The 23,424-nt window shown below is 41.6% G+C and overlaps 1 protein-coding gene across 2 annotated transcripts; it reads left to right on the top strand.

Annotated features, from left to right (window-relative positions):
• The first annotated feature begins 19,306 nt into the window (after nt 1–19,306).
• Nucleotides 19,307–21,685, top strand: LOC145140698 (putative receptor protein kinase ZmPK1). 2 transcript variants are annotated; one of them, XM_079074102.1, is made up of 3 exons: nt 19,307–19,807; nt 19,883–20,303; nt 20,388–21,685. In XM_079074102.1, exons 1-3 carry the CDS (start codon nt 19,336–19,338, stop codon nt 21,670–21,672), a joined length of 2,178 nt encoding a protein of 725 aa, XP_078930228.1. In that variant the 5' UTR covers nt 19,307–19,335; the 3' UTR covers nt 21,673–21,685. The 2 variants fall into 2 exon arrangements, with proteins under 2 accessions (XP_078930228.1, XP_078930227.1); XM_079074101.1 differs by having other exon boundaries at nt 19,883–21,685.
• Nucleotides 21,686–23,424: the final 1,739 nt, after the last annotated feature.

Genomic DNA, 23,424 nt, shown 5'->3' with positions numbered 1-23,424 from the left:
TTCGAGGACGAAATCCAATTTAAGTGGGGGAGAGTTGTAACACCCCGTTTATTAAATAAATAAATAGATAAATTAATAAACGAATAGAAGCCCTAAACTCAATAATAATTTAGCAAGGCGTTGGTTTCGAAGAGTTAAAAGTCATAATCGAGAGTTTGGGAGTTATAATGTAATTTCCGGATTAAATTGTAAAGAATTTTGATGGTTGAGAGCTGTTCAATAAATTATGGGTTTGATTTGAAAGGATTTTTGAAGACAGGGGCTGCTTGATAATATTAGGATTATTTATGAAAGGAATTATGGAAGGAAAGGCTAAAGGGTAACTTTTGGAGTTAAATTGAAAACAAATGTTGTGGGGAGGGACTGAAATTGGTAAAATGTACAAAATTTGAATGAACACGAGATTAAACCCGGTGCCATTCTTTTCTCTCGTGACTTCACCCAAACCCTAAACCTAATCCACACTTTCAGCCGCCACCATTGCTGAGGATGTTTCCAGCCGCAACCACCTTAGGAGCCCTCCTCAGCCGCCGTTTGCATCACCGAGTTCGACAGCCACCACTTCCGCCTGCTGCCTTGTCGACATACGCCACTGTTACATCCCCCGCTGTCGGTAGTGATGTTAAGGACAACCGGCAGATTGCCGAGACTGACGGGAGGAGCCGAGAACAATGAAGCCGAGGCCGTGAACGACTGGAAGGCCCCCGGAAAACAAAGGAAACTCATCACCGCCGCTTGCTGCCGCCGCTCCACCACTGTTAGCCACCATCTCGAGTGGCTGTGGGCTTTCGGTTCGGGAAGCTGTCATCCAGCAGCCAGGGTTTCGTCTGCGGGACTTCAACACGGTGAGGTGAGTTACCTTCCAGTAGAAGTGGGTCTAAGGCCACAACGCCGACCCACTAGTAGGAGTTGTTTGTTAGATGATTGTCTTTGTGATAATTATCTGGTATGGCACTATCTGTATCTTTTATGTGCTAGTATGTTATGTTATATGTGGTAGTGGTAGGGGTGAAGCAATCCCTATATACTAGTTGAAAGATACCGAAGGGGTAGGTCGGGCACCCAGATATGCCTGAAAGTATATTCATATATGTTATGCTATGTTATTATATGGTAGTGGTAGAAGGTGAAATAGTCCTCGTTATCTGGTTGAAACAAGCCGAAGGGGAGGCCAGCACCCAGATATGCTAGGCAGTTATCCGATTGAAACAGACCGAAGGGGAGGCCAGCACCCAAATATGCTAGGCAGTTATCCAGTTAAAACAGACCGAAGGGGAGGCCAACACCCATATATGCTAGGCAGTTATCCGGTTGAAAGAGACCGAAGGGGAGGCTAGCACCTAGATATGCTAGGCAGTATGTGTATTATATGGTATGTGTTATGATGGGGGAAATCACTAAGCTTCGTGCTTACGGTTTTCAGTTTTCGTTTCAGGTACTTCGTTTTCAAAGGAAAGGAGCCAACGATCGCAGCGCATCACACTATGTTTTCCGCATATGAGATCTTTGGGATTATACTCTGATATTGTTTTATGATGACATGCTTTGATTATTGACGTATTGGTTTTGACATGATATGTTATTATGGATGTTTTCTTATACTGTTGGTTTTACAATAACTTATTTAAAAATGAAAATTTTGGCCTTGAAAATTGGGATGTTACATATAGGTTAATTGACCAAAATACCCTTATGCTGAAATTTATATGATTATATGGTACATGTTACCCTATTGTAATATCATAGACTCTTAGATCATCACCATTGATTCTATTCCATCCGTTGGTACAGAATTGTGCTTACGAGCACAAAATAGATGCTAAGAACACATGAACCTAGCCCTATATATATATATATATATATATATATATATATATATATATATATATATATATATATATATATATATATATATATATATATATATATATATATATATACGATCAGACTCTACACCGAGGGAGCTCCAATGGAATGACTACCTAGACGACCATCCTACTACCTTCCATGTATCATAAACTCCTAGAGTCAGGAAGGCCCGCAACAATGCAACCCAATAATCCAGCCATAGTTTTATTTAAACTTTATACCTTAACTAGCCCTGCGAACGGAAATAACACATATCGGAATCTCTGATGTCTTCAAGACTAGATAGTTAAAAACCAGAATCGACGCATCCTTAAGAACCTGACATGACCAAATCAGCTTTCGCCGAAGCTGAAATAGGCCAACCCCCATAGGAGCCCAGAGCTATATGCTTTCACTTGGTAGAGAACCACAAATATCATATCACATAGTTCTTCTTGCGCCATATTTGTCTTCGTTGTGGCTCTTGATTTGATTGAACCTGAATTTGTATCTTTGTTTTTAGCTTGAGTTCTCCAATCAACTTTTGAATTTCTTTAGATTTCTTGGATTAATGGCTTGAACTTTGACTTGGGTACCAGATATGACATTTGTACCCTTCTTTTCTTCTCGAATGTGTGCATCTGATATAAGGTTCTCAGTTACCGTGAGGGTAAAGCGTGTCAACAAATAGGACCATGTTCTGTGGGTTCAGACTTGTCGATAAAGGTTATTTTTAAACATTCAAAAACAAATCATTCCAAAGCTGTTATTACCGCCAACACAGTATTTCAGCACACCATTTTTTTATTTTCTACAGCCGGGGTCTCAGATCACGGTGTTTTGCGTCCCCTAATTATGGTAGCTTATTGTACACTTCCAATAATGATCTGGTCGCTTCAGACTTTCATTTTCCATATTCACAGAGCTATCGAATGTAAAGATTATCCTCATCTCGTATTTTTTTCGAACATAACAAAAACATAAAATGTTTTTGGTTTTTTTATGCAAATGCAAACATGCAGAAAATAAGAGAATATTTTTGTGTTTCTTTTAAATGGAAAACTAGAGGAAACAAAAAGAAAATATTTTTGGGTTTTTGAATTATTTTTTCCTTTTTTTTATATATAAAAAACTAAGATAAAAATAAAAAATAAACTGAAAATCAAAAATCTTTTTGATTTTTTTTTTGTTTTTTTTAAAGAAAACTAATGTAGAAAAATCAAAATTTTATACAAAAGGATTACAAATCCCCTCCACAATCTTAAAATAAAGCATTGTCCTCAATGCTTAGGAAGGAGAAAGGAAGGTCTATCAGGGAGGAGGTGGAGGCGGAAGTCGGCGAAGCACCTTCTCCTGAAAGGAGTCAAAATCAGACCTAAAATCCCAAAAATTGTTATAAAAAACTTCCATATCACTGCAAAGGGCGGAGATATCCTGACCGAGTTCCAAATATTGTTTTTGATTGATGGGTGCATTGGGATTGAAATGATCAGATCTTGTTGCAGTGGGGGTTGAAATTCAACCTATATAGGATCAGGCTGGATAAACTGGATCGACTCAAGATTAGCCTGATTGCGATGACGTCGGTGTTGACGCAGATTGTGACAGTTGTTGTTCGCGCTGGCTGGTAAAATCCAAGGAGTACTCACGATTGGGTCACTAAGCTGAAGGATATAAAAAGTGGCTGGGGTGACATCTAAATGCAGAAGAGATCCTACGTTCCATGTGACACCGTCATCATATCGCTGAAATAGAAGCATCTGCTCGAGTGTGTCAACATCTAGAAACTTCTCCCCTTCGGGATGGGGAGAATAGTGCTTAGGAATGTCAATATGACAGTGATTGGCCAATAAGTGAACAATGCTGCCACAGTAAATTGCTCTTTTTTTACTTTGGGAAATTCGAAGCAATTTCCATGTCATGAAATCTCCAAGATGCGGCATACGGTCTTGATAGACCATACACCATACAAACTCAAGGCTTGGGTTTCCAACCCGGCTGATTGTTTCTTGGGGGAAGATAATCGAGCAGATACGTCGATGCATGAATTTTAGAATTGGATGAATGATTTGAGAAGCGTTTGCAGTTCTCGCAAGAAAGTCATCTTGACCGTTTATTTCTTTCAAAAAAGGTGCAACATTAAAAGGAGGCATACGATAACCTAAGTTGTTGGGACCATAAGTGTCTTATCTGGAGGGTGCATTGAATAAAGTACATACATCATCTATATGAAGCTCATGGTGAGAATATATTAAACAGAACGAAAGGACTTTGGTGAGAGGGAAATATTTGACCCAAGTCAAGAATTCATAGGTCAAGATATAGTAACTTGGAGCATGGATTTCTAAGAGATAAGCCCACCCTATGTTCGTAAATAGGTGGATAACTCCTTCATAAACGCCCAAAACCTATAAAGAGTCAATATGCGTGAATCTTTGACTTTTACAACCACTTTCACAGAAAAGCGAAGTTTGTCTAAATCCTCTTTTTAATCGAATCTAATGAGTTGACCTCCTACTTCTATGATATGCTCTTCATGTAGAGGGGGGAACGGATGGTTAGAAGAACCCTCACCAGAATTCTGTCTAGTTCGAAAAACCATTAAACATTAAATTTTTTGTTTTTATAAATAAAACGAAAACAAAAAAAAATCCTAAACTACCCCCACATCGGATACACAAGCCCGCACAAGTATATGTTTGACATAAATTAAAGTTTCATTTTTGAAACGAATATACCTGACAATACGTGAAACAACAATGTTTTTCTTGAATTCTGAAAAATGAGTTTTCTGAAATTTTTGTTCTGGTGAAACTCTTCCTCATGGCACATACACTAACCTTTCAAATTCCCCAAGCTTAATCTACAAAAACAAGTTGTAGATCTGAAAAATAAATTTTGACTAAAAATCTAGGTTTTTGGTGAGGAAGATGAAGTAGCCATGGAAATGGAGTTGGATCTCCATAAAAGTTGAAGTAACAAGGGAGATGAAGTTCATATCTTTGATCTTGAGTTGTTATCAAGAAAAAATGAAAGATTTGTATGTGTTTATAGGTGAAATCGATTGAAGTGAGAGAGAGTGAGTTCTTGAGTGTAAGGGTGACAAATGAAGGAAAAAAGCTGCTATTTATTCCAACTCAGATACTGTAGCAGCACCGGCCGATGAGCACGGGCCGTGTTTGGCTGGGTCAGGCCGTGCTTGGTCATAAAGTTTAATTTTTTTTATATATCTTTGAAGCTACGACGACATGGCACATGCTAAAGAGCATGGGTCGTGCTTGCTGTACTCGACCGACCTACTCCACACACTTAATAAAAACACTTTTTTTTCATCTGCAAACCTACAATGAGGGGCATGGGCTTATAAGCGGGCTTATAAGAACGGGCCATGCCTGGTTAGACGTGGGCTTCAAAGTCTATTTTTTTTTGAAAAACACAACTCTGTCTCGTCTCCTTGTTTGAAAAAAAACAAAAACAACTATTAAAACCCTAAAATCATAATAGGAAATAAAAAACAACAAAAATAACTTTAAATATCCGGGTTGCCTCCCTGTTAGCTGCCCATTTTTACTGTCGTTGGCTCGACGTTGTTACTTGGTTTCTTTAATTGCGGTATGTCAGGACCTCTACAAGCTCCACTTCTTCGTTCGTGACTTGGAACCATTCATAAAATGGTTTGAACTGGTGACCATTAACCTTGAAAATTTTAGCTGTTTGCTCACTTTTGATTTCTATGGAACCATGATCAAACACGTTAGTAACAACAAAATGTCCCACCCAACGAGACCTTAATTTATTAGAAATAAATTTAAAGAGAGAGTGATAAAATAGTACCTTTTGACGTGTAGTAAATACCTTTTGTGAGATCATCTTGTCTTGAAAAGCTTTCATCTTCTCCTTGTAAATTCCTTTGTTCTCATAAGCATCATTCTATATTTCTTCTAACTCTTGGATATCCAACCTTCTTTTCTTACCGACTTCATCCATACTTATATTAAGCTTCTTGACAACCCAGTACGCTCGATGCTCTAACTCCACAGGAAGCCTACACGGTTTTACAAAGACTATTCGATAAGGCGACGTTCCAATTGAAGTTTTTTATGCTGTCATGTGAGCCCATAATTTATCATCCAACCGAATACTCCAATCTTTCTTAACTGGGTTGATTGTTTTTTCAATGATACCCTTAATCTTCCGGTTAGAAGCTTCAACCTGCCTGTTGGTTTGTGGGTGATAAGCAGTTGACACCCGATTTGTAACACCATATTTCTTCAGAACGACCTCGAGGGTGTTGTTTCAAAAATGCGTGCCCCGGTCACTGATGATGGCCTTTGGTGTTCGATACCTATATGTAACGTCTGGTTCCTGGTATGCATTTAACTTATTTATTTATTCATTTTAAGAGAGGGACTCAACGAGTTGGTGGCCCTAACTCGCCGAGTTGAAGGCAAATTATGCATGGGGGTTAAGCTATCTACTCGACGAGTCAAGAGCCCTCAACTCGGTGAGTAGATCGGCCAGAATGAAACCCTAATTTCGGGGTTTTGCACCCTATTTAAGCTCCTTAACCCCCACCCTTTAGCCTCATTTACAACCTCCTTGTCCCAAACCCTAATCCATGAAACCCTAGAGGATCTTGTGAGTGTGTAAGCCATTTGTAAGCAATCTTTTGTGTTCTTGAAGCTTGAAGAAGAAGAAGGAGTTAGAAGGCTCAAGAGGAAGATAGTAGATCCAGAAATTACACTTCTTTGGCTACATTTTCTGGTAATCAAGTTTCTATCTTGACCTCTAGTTCATTAGATCTCTTCCTTCCCCTTTTATGAAGGTTTTGGCTCAAGAATAATAACCTTTGGAGAATGGATGACCCAAGTGGATAATCTTCCAGATCTAGGACCTAGAGGGGCTGTTATGACATAAAGGTGCAAACATTATGCCATTGGAGCCCCCCATGCAAGCCATAGAGTGTTATATTGGCCTTTTTAGCCCCAAAAGGCAATGCATGTGGAGAAAGGTTGGAACTTTACGTGTCCAGGTAGTGTTAGGGGATTAGATCTGAAGTTGTAAGCCTTAATTGGTGTAAGGATGGGTTAAGGACCAAGTTCTAGGTCCCAAGGAATTAGGGTTTGAGCTAAAACCTTTAAGAAGTGGTATTAAGGGGTAAAGTCAGAAACTTTACCCTTAAAAGGACATTTTTAGGGTTATTGTGGAATATGAAGCTTGGATATGAAGTGTAGGGGCTTAGTCCATTAAGATAGCCCAAGCAGACAGGGGAACTCGGCAAGTCCAGTAAGGGACTCGACGAGTTGAAGTCAGGTTGTCCCGATTGTAGGCCAGGTGGAACTCGACGAGTCTGTGAAGGGACTCGACGAGTTGACTCGGTTGACCACGATTCTGAGTAGTACAGGAACTCGCCGAGTTGGGAGATAAGTCGACGAGTTGGGTTGACTGGGAGTTGACCTTGACTTTGACTTTGACTAGGATGATGACTTTGACCAGGGGTAAAATGGTCATTTTACCCTAAGAAGGATTTTCAGATTTTGATTAAGTGTTATTGTGAAATTGATAGCCGGGGAGTCGTTAGAGCAGCCATTAGAGATTCCTCACACACGATTTCACAGCTAGCATTCGAGGTGAGTTTCCTCCAGTAGGAACGGGTCTAAGGCACCAAGGCCGGCCCGTTTAGCTAGTAGTAATTTCAGACTAGGATCCGATGTCGGGCGTGGCCCGATGTAGGTTTATATGTTTTCCGGATTTCGATCCGATGTCGGGGCGGTCTCGAGGAATGTTTGTATGCTTGATGTCTTTGTGATTCTTGCATGTGTTGTATTGTGTGATTTCGGACTTCGGTCCGATGCCGGGGCGGTCCCGAGGAATGTTAGTATTTTACCAGATTACGGTCCGATGCCGGGAGGGGCCCAAGGAATGTTTAAGTGTTAATGTTATGTGCTTAGGTTTATGTGTATTTGCTGATTATGCTGTTATGTATTCCGAGATTTGCTCGATGCCGGGCGGGGCCCGGTGACGAATAGGGTTCGATGTCGGGCGGGGCCCAATGCCGGGAGAGCCGATGCTGAGCATGACTCGACGTAGCAGGGGCGGGGCCCAAGATATGTATATATATGTTATGTGTATAGTATGTGGTAGTTGGGGAGACTCACTAAGCTTCGTGCTTACAGTTTTCAGTTTTGGTTTCAGGTACTTCCACTAGCAAGGGGAAGGGCTCGGGATGACTGCATGGCACACACAATTGTTTTTAGCCTGGGTGGATTCACTCTGATTTATGATATATGATTTTGATATATTGACTGATTTGATGATGTTTTGAGATGCATGACTTATGGTTGTATTATGATATGGTTGGAATATGGTTTTCATAAATGATTTTAAAAAGAAATTTTTGGTCTATATTTTTGGGATGTTTCAAGTTGGCATCATACCCTTGGTTTGAGGGATTCGGGAACACTCTCGAGTGTGTTTGAACACAAACTAAGGACTTGGTATGAAAATTTTCAAAAGAAAATCGTTTTCACTAAAAGAATTTTGAAAAGAGAAAAGAACTTTGAAAAGAGAAAAAGGGTGTGGTGCGTGCAATCAGCCGAGCTCAAGTAAGTATTCCCAAATTACCCATACATGTTTATGTTATGATATGTTTATGAGAACTGCATGCTAGATTAGGACTAAGGATCTAGGAAGGATGCCTTATGTGCCTATTATATATGTATCAGCTCTATGAGAATTGCATGTTAGATTAGGACTAAGGATCTAGGAAGGATGCCTTATGTTCCTGTTATATGTATCTCAACTTTATGAATCGCATGATAGTACAGATTAGTCAGTGATGGCCTGAATGAGATATGTTTGACTATGTTTACTGGATGCTTGAATGCTGCTTGCTTTGTGCTTTTAGGAGTTCTAGTTATCTGTTACTAACTAGTAAATGAATATGTTAAGTTACATATTACATGGATTAAATAATTTCAGAAGGTTAGGTCTAGCTCTATTGCGAAGCTCTTGTTTGAGTCCAACCGTTGTAGGGAAGGATCTCTCATTCGAAGAATTATCTAGTCTTAGTGATATGTAATAGTACTTACGAGCTAGTTAGGGGGAGATAGCAGGTACTTCTTATACAGATGATGGCGGAGAGTGGGTTGGAGAGTACCCTAGGGCAAGCCTAGGATGAGATTAGCATGATATCAGCAGTAGTAGTAGAAGGGGACTTGGTGGAGTCGAGACAGTTCTTGAGGAAAGTACGGATATATGTGGAAAGTAGTATGTGCCCGTACTACTGAAAGCAGAGGTTCCGTACTCGAATCAAGGAAGGCTGAGATGAACCCAGGAAACTTGTAGTATGTGAGATCCCTCGAGATATGATGAGTATACTGATGTTTGTTATGGTGTATTTTCAGTATGGTGACACTACGCACTAGGCCAGTTGGCACTTCAGGCACTGGTGAGGGATCAGGCTCGGGCTCTGGAACCGAGCAGATGGATGAGAAGACGAGGGAGTTTATTTCGTCTGAGATCACGCACAACATTTTAGAGCAGACTCTTGTGATCTTTGGTTCGGTCAAGGAGGGTATTTTGGAGCTTCTGGATGAGAAGCTGAGCGCTTTCCGCAATGAGGTGGCGGCCATGATGGGGTCGCACACATTGACTTTTCGGGAGTTTAGGGCTTTTTGAGCTCCCAACAATCATGGGGCTCGGGACCCCATTGCTAGCAGCAGATGGTTGGCTGATGTCGCCAACGCATTCCGTACGAGCAGATGTCCTGAGGGGGACAAGGTCCGAATTGCATCCTGTCTTCTGAAGGACAGGGCACGTGATTGGTGGGAGGAGGTCGGACGAGCCATTGGGGATGATACAGTTCTAGATGCTATGACCTGGAGTGATTTCTCGGCCAGGTTCAGGGCCGAGTTTGCACCTGTGATTAAGGTGCAACAGCTAGTGAGGGAGTTCCAGGATCTTGAGCAGACGACAGAGACTGTGGCGGAGATCACCACCAAGTTTAGGGAGAGGGCCCTTCTTATTCCGCAGTACGTGGCAGACAAGGAGATGAAGAAGGCCCGATATCAAGAGATGTTGCGGAGTGATATCCTCTAGTTTATGAGCCGCTCCAGCTGCAAGACGCTGGAGGACATGATTGCTAGGGCTCGAGAGAGGGAGATGGATTTGGAGATGGAGAGGAAGAGGAAACTAGATGGGTTTCAGACAAGCAGTTCGGGCAAGAAGCCCAAGGTATCATATCATAGATCGAGGAGCCAGCGGGGCCGCAGCCGGTGTGGCAAGTGTGGCAAGATGCACGAGGGGGCGTGCAGGCCGGGGAGTTCGGGCTGCTTCAAGTGCGGCTGAACTGGTCATATGAGTAGGGATTGTACAACTACCACCACCACCATAGCAATTACAGATCTGATTTGCTTCTAGTGCAATCAGAGGGGCCACAAGAAGGCCCAGTGTCCGAGTCTGGTAGCAGCAGGACAGGTGGCGGCACCCGCTCCTGCCACGTTGAGGATTACAGATGGCCGTCAGGGCCGGGCAGAGGCGCCTACGGCGAGGAGCATGGCTTTTCAGCTTACTGTTGAGGAGGCACATGCATCTCTCGATGTTGTGACGAGATCGTTCTTAGTGAACGGTATATCAGCCTTGGTACTGTTTGATTCGGGTGCAACTCGATATTTTGTGTCGCTCGCACTCAGCAAGCGATTCCTAGGGGTTCCGTGGGAGCTGGATTGCCCACTAGATGTGGAGATAGCAGATGATAGGCCCGTTAGGGTTGCAAGGGTTCACATAGGTTGTACACTACAATTATTCGATGAGCAGTTTTCAGTGGATCTGGTTCCTATTCCCATGCGAGGGAATAATGTTATAGTGGGTATAGATTGGTTGAGCCCCAATGGGGCAGTGATCGACTGCGAGCAGCAGCTAGTGAGGGTTCGGACTCCTAGTGAGGGAGGGTTAGTGATTCAGGGCGAGAGGCCACAACGCAAACCGGTTTTATGTTCAGCAGCGAGGGCGAGGCGTTACCTTCAACAGGGTTGCGCAGGTCATGTCGCTTATGTGATAGTTACCTGGGATAAGGGTAAGGCGACAATGGATGATGTGCCGGTCGTGCGAGAGTACTCAGATCTATTCCCGGAGGATTTTCCTGGGATACCTTCGGAGAGACAGGTTGAGTTCAAGATCGACTTAGTCCCTAGTGCGGCTCCGATAGCCAAGGCACCATATCGGTTGGCTCCTCCCGAGATGCAGGAGTTTTCTATACAGCTACAAGAGCTGCTAGACAAGGGATTTATTAGGTCGAGTAGTTCGCCGTGGGGATCACCGATCCTTTTTGTGAAGAAGAAGGATGGTTCGCATCGGATGTGCATAGACTACCGGGAGCTGAATAAGGTAACGGTGAAGAACCGCTATCCCCTCCCGAGGATCAATGATTTGTTTGACCATCTACAGGGTGCATCTTGGTTCTCCAAGATTGATCTGTGATCGGGTTATCACCAGATGCGAGTCAGGGACGAGGATGTCCAAAAGACAGCTTTTAGGACTCGCTATGGGCACTATGAGTTCGTGGTGATGCCGTTTGGGTTCACTAATGCTCCAGCCGCGTTCATGGACCTCATGAACTGAGTGTGCATACCAATTCTGGATTGGTCTATGATTGTTTTCATTGATGTTATCTTGGTCTATTCCAAGATTCAGGAGCAGCATGAGGAGCACCTGAGGGAGGTGCTGGAGACACTGAAGAGGGAGAGACTTTTTGCAAAGTTCTCCAAGTGTGAGTTCTGGTTGCGCGAGGTGTAGTTTCTGGGGAACCTTGTCAACCAGAAAGGTATTCTGGTCGATCCGGCCAAGATAGAGGTCGTGATGCAGTGGGAGGTTCCGAGGTCTCCAACTGAGATTAGGAGTTTTCTTGGTCTAGCGGGTTATTACAGGAGATTCATCCAGGATTTCTCCAAGATTGCTGTTCCTTTGACCCGACTGATCAAAAAGTCGGTGACATTCCGCTGGGGGCCTGAGCAGCAGGCAGCTTTCGAGACTCTGAGACAGCGGTTATGCGAGGCACCGATTTTGACTCTGCCTGAGGGAGTCGATGACTTTGTGGCGTCAATTACGGGCATGGGTGCAGTTTTGATGAAGAGGGATCATGTGATAGCTTACGCGTCGAGGTAGCTGAAGCCTCACGAGGCTAACCATCCGACACATGATTTGGAGCTGGGGGCAGAGGTTTTCACCCTCAAGATTTGGCGGCATTACCTCTACATAGTCCGTTATACCATTTACACGGACCACAAGAGTTTGAGGTACCTCATGGATCAGCCGAATCTGAACACGCGGCAGCATCGGTGGTTAGATGTGAATGATTTTGACTATGAGATCCTTTACCACCCGGGCAAGGCCAATGTGGTGGCCGACGCCCTGATCCGCAAGGCGGTGGCGGCTACGATTAAAGATATATGCTTGGGGATGCAGTGATTACTCCACTGCTGGAGCAGATTAGAGAGGCGCATGTTGAGGGCCTGAAGGAAGAACGCCATAAGTGTGAGCGGATCGTAGGCCGGGTGGCCTTGTTTGATTATGACAGCCGAGGGTTGTTGGCCCTGCATGGGAGGGTCTGGGTTCCGTACTGGGGAAGAGTATGGCAGGTTCTGATGGATGAGGTCCATAAGTCGAGGTTCTCCATCCATCCTTGTGCGACGAAGATGTACCGGGACCTTCGCCCTGATTACTGGTGGCCCTGCATTAAGCGGGACGTTGCTTGGTATGTGGAGCAGTGCTTGACCTGCAGGAAGGTTAAGGCTGAGCACCAGAGACCACACGGCAAGATGCAACCGCTTGACATTCCTGTGTGGAAATGGGAGGATATCACCATGGACTTCATTACCAATCTTCCCAGGACCGCACGTAGAGTAGATTCGATATGGGTCATCGTGGACCGGTTGACCAAGAGCGCTTATTTTATCCCGATCCAGGAGAGCATATCGGCCGAGAAGCTGGCCGAGATATACGTGCGTGAGATAGTGGCACTTCATGGAGTGCCTGTCTCGGTGGTGTCAGACCGAGATGTCCGTTTCACTTCCAGATTTTGGAAGCGGTTTCACGAGGAGATGGGTACTCGTCTCCACTTCAGCACCGCTTTCCACCCTCAGACAGACGGACAGAGCAAGTGGACGATACAGACTCTCGACGACATGCTGCGCGCATGTGTTTTGGATTTCGGTGGCAGTTGGGATACGTACCTTCTGTTAGCGGAATTTTCGTATAACAACAGTTACCGCGCCAGCATAGACCGACCTCCCTTTGAGATGCTCTACGAGAGGAAGTGTAGGACCCCAATCTGTTGGGGTGATGTCGGTTAGAGAGTCATGGGGAGTACTGAGGTAGTAATCAAGACTACAGAGCGGATCCAGCAAGTCCAGAGCAGGCTTCAGACTGCTCAGAGTTGGTAGAAGAGCAAGGCCGACAAGCGGCGTTTAGATTTAGAGTTTCAGGTGGGCGATATGGTCCTCCTGAAGGTGTCACCTTGGAAAGGTGTCATCCGGTTCCGGAAACGGGGCAAGCTGGGCCCCAGGTACATTGGTCCTTTCAGGGTTATAGCCCGGGTGGGCAGGGTGGCTTATCGGTTGGATCTACCGGCAAAGCTCAGTCAGATCCACAACACCTTCCATGTTTCCCAGTTACGGAAGTGCTTAGTGGATGATTCAACGATTGTGCCCTTGGAGGATATTTAGGTTGATGACAGCCTGAACTACATCGAGAGACCGGTGGCGATCCTGGATCGCAAGAAGAAAACCTTGAGGAACAAGGTTGTTCAGTTAGTGAAGGTGCAGTGGCAGCACCGCAAGGGTTCATAGTGGACATGGGAGCCCAAGGAGGAGGTGAGGGAGCACTACCCAAAGTTGTTTTCAGATGAAGCAGACTTCAAGGACGAAGTCTAAGACAAGTGGGGGAGAATTGTAACGACTGGTTCCTGGTATGCATTTAACTTATTTATTTATTCATTTTAACAGAGGGAATCGACAAGTTGGTAGCCCTAACTCGTCGAGTAGAAGGCAGATTATGCGCGAGGTTTAAGCTATCTACTCGATGAGTCAAGAGCCCTCGACTCGAGGAGTAGATCGGTCAGAATGAAAACCTAATTTCGGGATTTTGCATCCTATTTAAGCTCCTTAACCCCCACCCCTTAGCCTCATTTACAGCCTCCTTGTCCCAAACCCTAATCCACGAAACCCTAGAGCATCTTCTGAGTGTGTAGGCCATTTGTAAGCAATCTTTTGTGTTCTTGAAGCTTGAAGAAGAAAAAGGAGTTAGAAGGCTCAAGAGGAAGAGAGTAGATCCAGAAACTACACTTATTTCGCTACATTTTATGGTAATCAAGTTTCTATCTTGACCTCTAGTTCATTAGATCTCTTCCTTCCCCTTTTATGAAGGTTTTTGCTCAAGAATGATAACCTTTGGATAATGGACGACCCAACTGGATAATCTTCCAGATCTAGGACCTAGAGGCGCTGTTATGACATAAAGGTGCAAACTTTATGCCATTGGAGCCCCCATGCAAGCCATAGAGTGTTATATTGGCCTTTTTAGCCCCAAAAGGTCATGCATGTGGAGAAAGGTTGGAACTTTACGTGTCCAAGTAGTGTTAGGGGATTAGATCTGAAGTCGTAAGCCTTAGTTGGTGTATGGATGGGTTAAGGACCAAGTTCTAGGTCCCAAGGAATTAGGGTTTGAGCTAAACCCTTTAAGAAGTGGTATTAAGGGGTAAAGTCAGAAACTTTACCCTTAAAAGGACATTTTCAGGGTTATTGTGGAATATGAAGCTTGGATCTGAAGTGTAGGGGCTTAGTCCATTAAGATAGCCCAAGCAGACAGGGGAACTCGGCGAGTCCAGTAAGGGACTCGACGAGTTGAAGTCGTGTTGTCTCGATTGTAGGCCAGGTGGAACTCGACGAGTCTGTGAAGGGACTCGACGGGTTGACTCGGTTGACCATGAGTCTGAGTAGTACAGGAACTCGCCGAGTTGGGAGATAACTCGATGAGTTGGGTTGACTGGGAGTTGACCTTGACTATGACTTTGACCAGGATGTTGACTTTGACCAGGGGTAAAATGGTCATTTTACCCTAAGAAGGATTATCAGATTTTGATTAAGTATTGTTGTGAAATTGATAGTCGGGGAGTCGTTGGAGCAGCCGTCAGAGATTCCTCACATACGATTTCACAGCTAGCATTCGAGATGAGTTTCCTCCAGTAGGAACGGATCTAAGGCACCAAGGCCGGCCCGTTTAGCTAGTAGTAGTTCCGGACTAGGATCCGATGCCGGGCGGGGCCCGATGTAGGTTTATATGTTTTATGGATTTTGATCTGATGCTGGGGAGGTCCCGAGGAATAGTTGTATGCTTGATTTCTTTGTGATTCTTGAATGTGTTGTATTGTGTGATTCCGGACTTTGTTCCGATGCCGGGGCGGTCCCGAGGAATGTTAGTATGTCACCAGATTACGGTCCGATGTCGGGCGGGGCCCGAGGAATGTTTAAGTGTTAATGTTATGTGCTTAGGTTTATGTGTATTGCTGATTATGCTCTTATGTATTCCGAGATTTGCTCGATGATGGGCGGGGCCCGATGCCGAATAGGGTTCGATGCCGGGCGGGGCCTGATGCCGGGAAAGCCGATGCCGAGCATGACTGGACGTAGTAGGGGCGGGGCCCAAGATATGTATATGTGTTATGTGTATTGTATGTGGTAGTTGGGGAGACTCACTAAGCTTCATGCTTACAGTTTTCAGTTTTGGTTTCAGGTACTTCCACTAGCAAGGGGAAGGGCTCGGGATGACTGCATGGCACACACCATTGTTTTTAGCCTGGGAGGATTCACTCTGATTTATGATATATGGTTTTGATACATTGACTGATTTGATGATGTTTTGAGATGCATGACTTATGGTTGTATTATGATATGGTTGGAATATGGTTTTCATAAATGATTTTAAAAAGAAAATTTTAGTCTATATTTTGGAATATTTCACTAGCAAAAATATTAGTTTTAACAAAATCGACCACGACCTTCGCTTCATCTGTCCGCGTAGCCTTTGCTTCAACCCATACTGACACATAATCCACTACTAGAAAGATGTACACAAACCTAAATGATGGTCGAAACGGACCCATGAAGTCTATGCTCCAAACATTAAAGATTTCACATACTAAGATCAGAGTGAGTGGAATCTAATTCCGAGAGGTTAAAGATCCGGTCATTTGGCACCAGTCACAGGTTTTGCAAAATAGGAACAAATCGCGAAAAATATGGGGCCAATAAAGATCGTTGTCCAAAACTTTGCGCGCGGTTCGTTGTGGACCATAATGCCCTCCACCAGCTTCAGAATGATAGAAGTTCAAAATTTATTTAACTTCATCTTGGGGCACACATATTCTATTAACTTGATCAACACAATATTTACCTAAATAGGGCCCGTACGAAACATATCTTTTCTCTTCCTTTATTTTATCTTTCTGAGTTCGAGTGAGGTGTGAATGGAGTTCTCTGGAGACCAAGTAATTCACTATATCAGCAAACCATGACGAATTCTGAACAGCAAAAAGATGCTCATCAGGAAAGGTTTCGTAGATCGGTGTTGGGTCTTCATGTGGGATCAGTCGGCTCAGATGACCAGCTACCGGATTTTCTTTCTCACTCCTGTCTCTGATTTCTATGTCGAATTCTTGTACTAGCAGAATCCATCTGATCAACCTTGGCTTTGAATCTTTCTTGGCAAGAAGATACCGAATGGCTGCATGGTCAGAAAAAATTATGATTTTCGTCCCCAACAAGTATTGTCTGAATTTTTCCAGCGCAAAAACAATTGACAACAACTCTTTTTCTGTGGTTAAATAATTTTGTTGCACGCTGTCCAAGGTTTTTTAGGTGTAATAAATAACAAGGGGGACCCGATCTTTCCTTTGTTCCAACACAACTCCAACAGCATAATTACTCGCTTTACACATAATCTCGAAAGGCAAGCTCCAATCTGGTGGCTGAATAATGGGGGCTGAAGTGAGTAGATTTTTCAGCAAATCGAAGGCCTTTTTACAGTCTCCATTAAAGTCAAAATTTGCATCTTTTTGCAGCAGCTGGCCATCGCAAATCATACACCATAATATAGCACTCAGAAATTGCCAACTCAAGGAAGCACAGCCCGTGCCATACATTTTTTTTCACATTTTAAGGGCCAAAACTTCATTCCAAGCTACTTTCTTCAATTCTCTTGCATCCTCGAACATGTTTAGCTCCGGTTAAGCTCCAATGCTCCATTCTTACATCCAAAGTCCAATTCCGCATCCAAATCCATAAAAAATACATTAAAATATAAGCAGTACGGGCATTCTTATAGAAAACATACATTGTTCAAATTATACTAAAAAACATGGTTACAAATGCCAAAAATACGATACGAAATCGGATTAAATATAACCAAAATGATGCATAAAAATGCATCCAGCATATACTCCACATTTAACAGTCTAATAACTTGTTTATTTAACAATGTACTAAATTCTTACTCTCTTAAATTCATTTATAATTTCATTCTTCAATTTTATTGTTGACATGTTGTATGTATGATGTGAGAAAATATAGTTTTCAAAAGTAAATTAGGTTTTAGATCTAGATCGAACCAAACGAAAACATGCTGTAAATTACGAATCGCTTGAAGGTTTTAGAAAGATGTTATTAACATCGATTATGCATTTTTACGAAGATCTTTGAAGTAGAGATGAGAAGGTTAAAGTTGGATCAATTTAAACACAATTAGCTTTCTATTAAGAAACTATGTGCCAATGGCCTTTGGATTTACTTGATGTTTGGGCTTCACCACAGTTGTCGCGATGACTTGCAGTAGAAGATGAGCATCATCGGAGGTGAAGGAATAAGACGACATTGGAGGGGAGGAACTCATAAGTGAGAGGGTGGGGGCATGGTGGACCTAGGATTATGAATAACATATATATAATAGAAAAATAAAAAAAAGAAATAGAAAATGTCTTTTTATGTCTGGTAGCTAGGCATGGATGAAATACGCAACAAAATAAATTTAAGAGACTATCCGAATGAAAAACGAAATAGAGACCAAACGTGCAAACTACATCAAACCAAAAGGACCATTAATGTAACTTTTTTAGAAATAATATGTAACATTAGACCTGACAATTGTGCCGTGTTCGGATTGACGGGTTGCAGGTTGGCGGGTCAAAATACACCAATCCGAACACGACACATTTAACTATACAAGTCACGGGTTGGCGGGTTTGGAACATAAACCCATATACGACCCGCCAACCTGTTTACTTATACAGGTTGACGGATCAGATGTGGGTTTCGTCGGTCAGATTCGGGGTTCGTGCGTCAGATTCCATAAATAAAATTGATAATTAAACTTTAAACATGAATAATTAACTAATTAAGTGCTTTACTTATACAGGTTGGTGGGTTAGATGCGAATTTGAAACATAAACCCATATAATGTCGAAACCGAAAACCATGGAATGCCAATTAAAGCTTCAAAAGCTGTTCACAAAGCTATTGAACAGGAAAGGTCTAAAGAATGGTGACAAAAGGCAAATATGGATTGTCAGGTAAAGGGTAACTAGGTCTGAATTGTTACATGAAAGAATGTATATTCAAAGGTCTACTTGATAGTAATAAAATATCACATGATATGTATGATGAAAAAAATGCAACATAATGGTTTCTTGTGAGAATATACATTACATGGATGGTACAAATATTGTATGCGTAAGTTTTGAAGTGGAACATGTACTTAATAGAATAATACTTAATATATTTAAAGAATATACAACTTTTTTTTCTTAAAATCCTAAACGGGTTGACGGATTAAACCAGATGTTATTTTAGCAAACCCATATATGCCCGTTTAATAAACGGGTTGACGAGTTGAAAAGCTCAACCCAAACCCGTTTATCTTCGTATCGGGTCATGAGTCGTGTAGAGACTTGTCAGGCCTATGTGACATCCGGATTTATAGTTTCGTATATAGATGGATCAACATAAAATATAACGAAAATGCTACTAATTTATACGATTCACACATGGAAACATTTTATACTAAGTTTGACAAAATGTGGCTGCGATTACAAGTAGAATAGATTAATGAAAGGGAAATTATCCTCGTCCGTTGACATAATAAAAAAAGTTACCAACAACTAGGACATAAATGATAATTCATAATATATTTCATGTCAGAATCTTTCATTGTATCTAATATAGCAATCATCTTACATTTTAAACAAAGTCTTTAGGATTAAGATATGTAAAATATAAAGATTGAGTTAATTATATATACATGCATCCCCTACCCCGATTATATATTAGCACTTCAAAACGCAAAGTCTTCATGCTCACTAAAACAAATTAAGCTGTTTACTGAAAGATTAAACAGCCAAGCATGACGAAAACAGTCTTTCTCTTCCTCTTCTGTTGCTTGATGAAATCTTCCGTATCAAAGAACACAATTCAGGATCATCTTAATAGAGGCTCGTTTCTCTCTGTCGATGATGATGCACACCTCATAACTTCCCGTGACAACACTTTTACCTGCGGCTTCTATGGTTTTCAAACCAATGCTTACTGGTTTGCAATCTGGTTTACAAATTCCAAAGATCGCACTGTGGTTTGGACAGCGAACAGCAACAAACCTGTCAATGGCCATGGCTCAAAGTTGACACTTCATACAAACGGTGCCATGGTTTTGACTGATATAGATGGCACCATTGTGTGGGGGACCAACACAACGTCCACAGATGTAGATCGAGCAGTGCTGCTGAATACTGGTAATCTGATATTGATGAACACGAAAGGTCAGATTCTTTGGCAAAGCTTTGATTACCCAACTGATACTCTTTTACCTTCTCAAACATTAACGAAGAGCAAAAGCTTGAAATCTACTTTAAGAAAAGGTAGTTTTCAACCTGGATATTATAGTTTCAGTTATAATAGTATTAACATTTTAACACTGCTTTATGATGGCCCAGAAATATCAAGTGTGTACTGGCCTAGTCCTGATCCAGGATTTAATATTTGGGATTACCGAAGAACCTCCTATAATAGTAGCAGAATCGCAGTCTTTAATGATTTGGGTGTATTTAAGTCAAGCGATCTGTTGCGGTTTAATGCTTCAGATATGGGTTTTGGGATCAGAAGGAGGTTAACCATGGACTACGATGGTAATCTCAGATTCTATAGCTTGAATGAATCAACAGGATTGTGGTCGATCTCATGGCAAGCTGTTGCACAACCATGTAATATCCATGGAATCTGTGGGAGGAACGGGATTTGTGTTTATGGAGGAAAACCCGAATGCTCATGCCCTCCTCATTATGAGTGGAGTGACCCAACTGATTTTAGTCAAGGTTGTAAGCCTACTTTCAACAGAACATGTGTAAACTCCACAAGGTTTGGATTTTTGCCAATGCGGTATACTGATTACTTTGGCTTTGATCTAAAATTCTCATCATCCATTTCGTTTGAATCTTGTAGAAACATGTGCTTAGCAGATTGTCGTTGTCAAGCATTTGTTTATAAACTACCAGGTATAGGTGATTGCTATGTTAAAAGTGCTCTCTTCAACGGTTATCGGTATCCTAAATTCGCAGGAACCATCTACTTAAAAATACCACTAGGCATGCAAACGCCAGAATCTGCCTCAATCCCTACTGGTTCAAAGGCCACATGTGCAGATGTCCCCGTTACGATTGGTTTTCCATCTATGTATGAATTATCTGGAGGAAAGGTGAAATGGGTTTATCTTTACTCGTTTGCTATAGCTTTTGGTTTAGTTGAAGCTTTGGTTATCGTAATGGGCTGGTGGATATTCTATGGAAACAACGAATTACTAAAGAACCTAGAAGAAGGGTATCGTATGGTATCTAGTCAATTTAGAGGGTTTAGTTATAAAGAGCTGTTGAAGGCGACACAGAACTTTAAGGAGGAGATAGGCCGAGGAGGATCAGGAGTTGTGTATAAAGGGATTCTGGAAGACGAAAGGGTGGTGGCTGTGAAAAGATTGGGAGATGTGAGTGACGGGGGTGAGTTTTTGACAGAATTGAGCACCATAGGTAGAATCAATCACATGAATCTAGTGAGAATGTGGGGATTCTGTTCACAGAGACAACACAAACTTCTAGTTTACGAGTATGTAGAAAATCAATCTCTTGACAAGAGATTGTTCTCCACGACTTTTCTTCAATGGAAAGAAAGGTTCGAAGTTGCCATAGGCATTGCAAAAGGCTTGGCTTATCTACACCATGAGTGCCTAGAATGGGTGATTCATTGTGATGTAAAGCCAGAAAACATTCTTTTAGATGGTGCATTCCAACCAAAGATTGCAGATTTTGGTCTCGCAAAGTTATCTCAAAGAGGTGGACCAAACTCGAATTTCACTCAGGTCAGGGGGACAAAAGGGTATATGGCTCCGGAATGGGCTCACAACCTGCCTATCACAGCAAAAGTTGACGTATACAGCTATGGCGTTGTGATTTTAGAATTGACGAAGGGAATTCGGCTTTCTAATTTAATTGTTCATGGAGGAGAAGAGGAAGAATCAGAGCTCATGAGGTTTGCAAGGGGAACAAAAACAAAGATTCGAGAAGAAAAAGGATTATGGATCGAAGAGATCGTTGATCCGAGGTTGGGAGGGTTATTTAGTAGGAAGCAGGCCGCAATATTGGTTGAGGTCGGGCTTAGTTGTGTTGAGGAAGATAGACATAAAAGGCCTACAATGGATTCAGTAGTCCAAGTTCTAATTGATTGTGAGCCAGAGTAGATGCGCTAAAAAGAACTGCACTTTAATTACTTTTTATGAGAATGTTGGTGTTTATATAGGTTAATTATTATGCGTTTCTGGTTGCACTTTGCTTGTAATTAGTTTCCTGTTTGTATTTACCCTTAGCTCTTGGATTTATAAATAGTTTTTTAGTTTCATTTATATCAAAATTTGCGGTTTTTTATGAGTTTTGTAGCTTTGGCCATACCATGTATCATCTCTTTACATATGTTGCATGGACATGCTAGCTCCGAATCCAAACTTGCATGGCAAGCCTTATTTTCTGCGTGATGCAAAGAAGTGTTGAAGATTTGCAGTTTGTATGGAAGTCCTTTATTTTATAGGCAACATTCAAGATTATGTGTCGTTAGATAGTCTTTTAGTTACCTTGGGATCCTCACTTGTAAGGACATATATATCATTCTATCCAATTATGATCTTCATATCGACTTTCAGCCATCCTATCCCTTCTTTTCGGAATTAAAGATTAATAGAGGTAGTGCTTTGTGGTCTTCGCATAGGGGTTTTCACTTAAATTTCATTTATTCTACTTCGTGATAGTATGTGTCCATCATGTTTACCATATACAACATTTGGTATTAGAGTCATCATCCTGGATTTCATAAAAACCCTAGTCGGCTTTCTTCACACAAACTCTCATCGATTTTTAAAAGAATAAAATCCTATAATGGGTTTCTTAATCAGTTTTCACATTAATTGTCTGTTATTATTGCCTTCTATAATCGATTGTATCCCTTAGCCTTATCCAAATTGTAGTCGATACATAGATATGTTACCTTAAAATCGATTTTTTCCTAACCTTTTATAGATTATAGTAGCACTATATGTTTTTGGAAGTAAGAGACATAATGATCGTTCTAGAGGAGATATATTATATTGAATTGACCACAATCCATGAGACTTTATTGTGGATTGAACTAGATCTATTAGAGTTCCAAGATATTGTACTTTCATTAAAGAACTATGATAGAATTACATAATGATGGGTTTATCCTTAAACCCATATTGACGTGGTGTTCTAATAATTGGGTGGTAGACATTTCTTTATCGGATCTGCTAGCATATTACCGGTGTAATGTGTTCGATACAAATATTATTTTCCACACTTGCTCTGAAGCGAACAAGTATTTTGTATCGAGGTTAATCCTCATTCCAGTATAATTATTGCTAGTGGAGAAAATTACAGAGGAAAAATTAGAGCAATAAGTTTTCTTTTAATGACCTTGAAATATAATTTACGATTATGAGTCATGTGATTTAATTTCTCAAAAACATTCCATGGAAAGTTTCATTATTATGAAAACAAATTTCTCCATCATAGTTGATATGGTCACCAACTTTTATATATATGACTCTTCCATGTTATTGGCGAACTGATAGCGTAAAGATGTATCCCAATAATGACTATTTATCTTTGCATGTATAAACTTAGGCATACATAAAGCTTCCAACTACCGAAGTATAAGATATTAACTTCATTTGATCTCATTCTACCTCTGTTTTATGTCATTAAAATAAGCTAACACGCCTTCCTTATATCTTTTTACTATACACTCGATATATTCCTTTTGGGACAATCCTAAAATTCCTTGAGTAAAAGAGATTTTTCATATCGAGGTGATATGATAGCAAGTGTTTTTATTAATGCAACATATCAATGTTATTACTCACCAATTGCATGTTATCTATATATAGAACAAGCATGATAAATTTCCTCCCACTCATCTTGAG

The sequence above is a fragment of the Lactuca virosa genome, chromosome 9 (genome assembly GCF_052849685.1).
Source record: "Lactuca virosa cultivar CGN04683 chromosome 9, Lactuca_virosa_CGN04683_v6, whole genome shotgun sequence".
Lineage (NCBI taxonomy): Eukaryota > Viridiplantae > Streptophyta > Magnoliopsida > Asterales > Asteraceae > Lactuca > Lactuca virosa.
The sequence above is the reverse complement of the archived record's forward strand: the minus strand, read 5'-3'. Positions and strand labels throughout refer to the sequence as shown.

What these genes read in the sequence shown, in the direction of transcription:
- LOC145140698 (XM_079074101.1), top strand. Translation starts at nt 19,336, where the DNA reads ATGAAATCTTCCGTATCAAAGAACACAATTCAGGATCATCTTAATAGA. An exon ending in GAAATCTACTTTAAGAAAAG is followed by an intron (nt 19,808 to 19,882) that starts GTAGTTTTCAAC and finishes ATGATGGCCCAG; the next exon opens with AAATATCAAGTGTGTACTGG.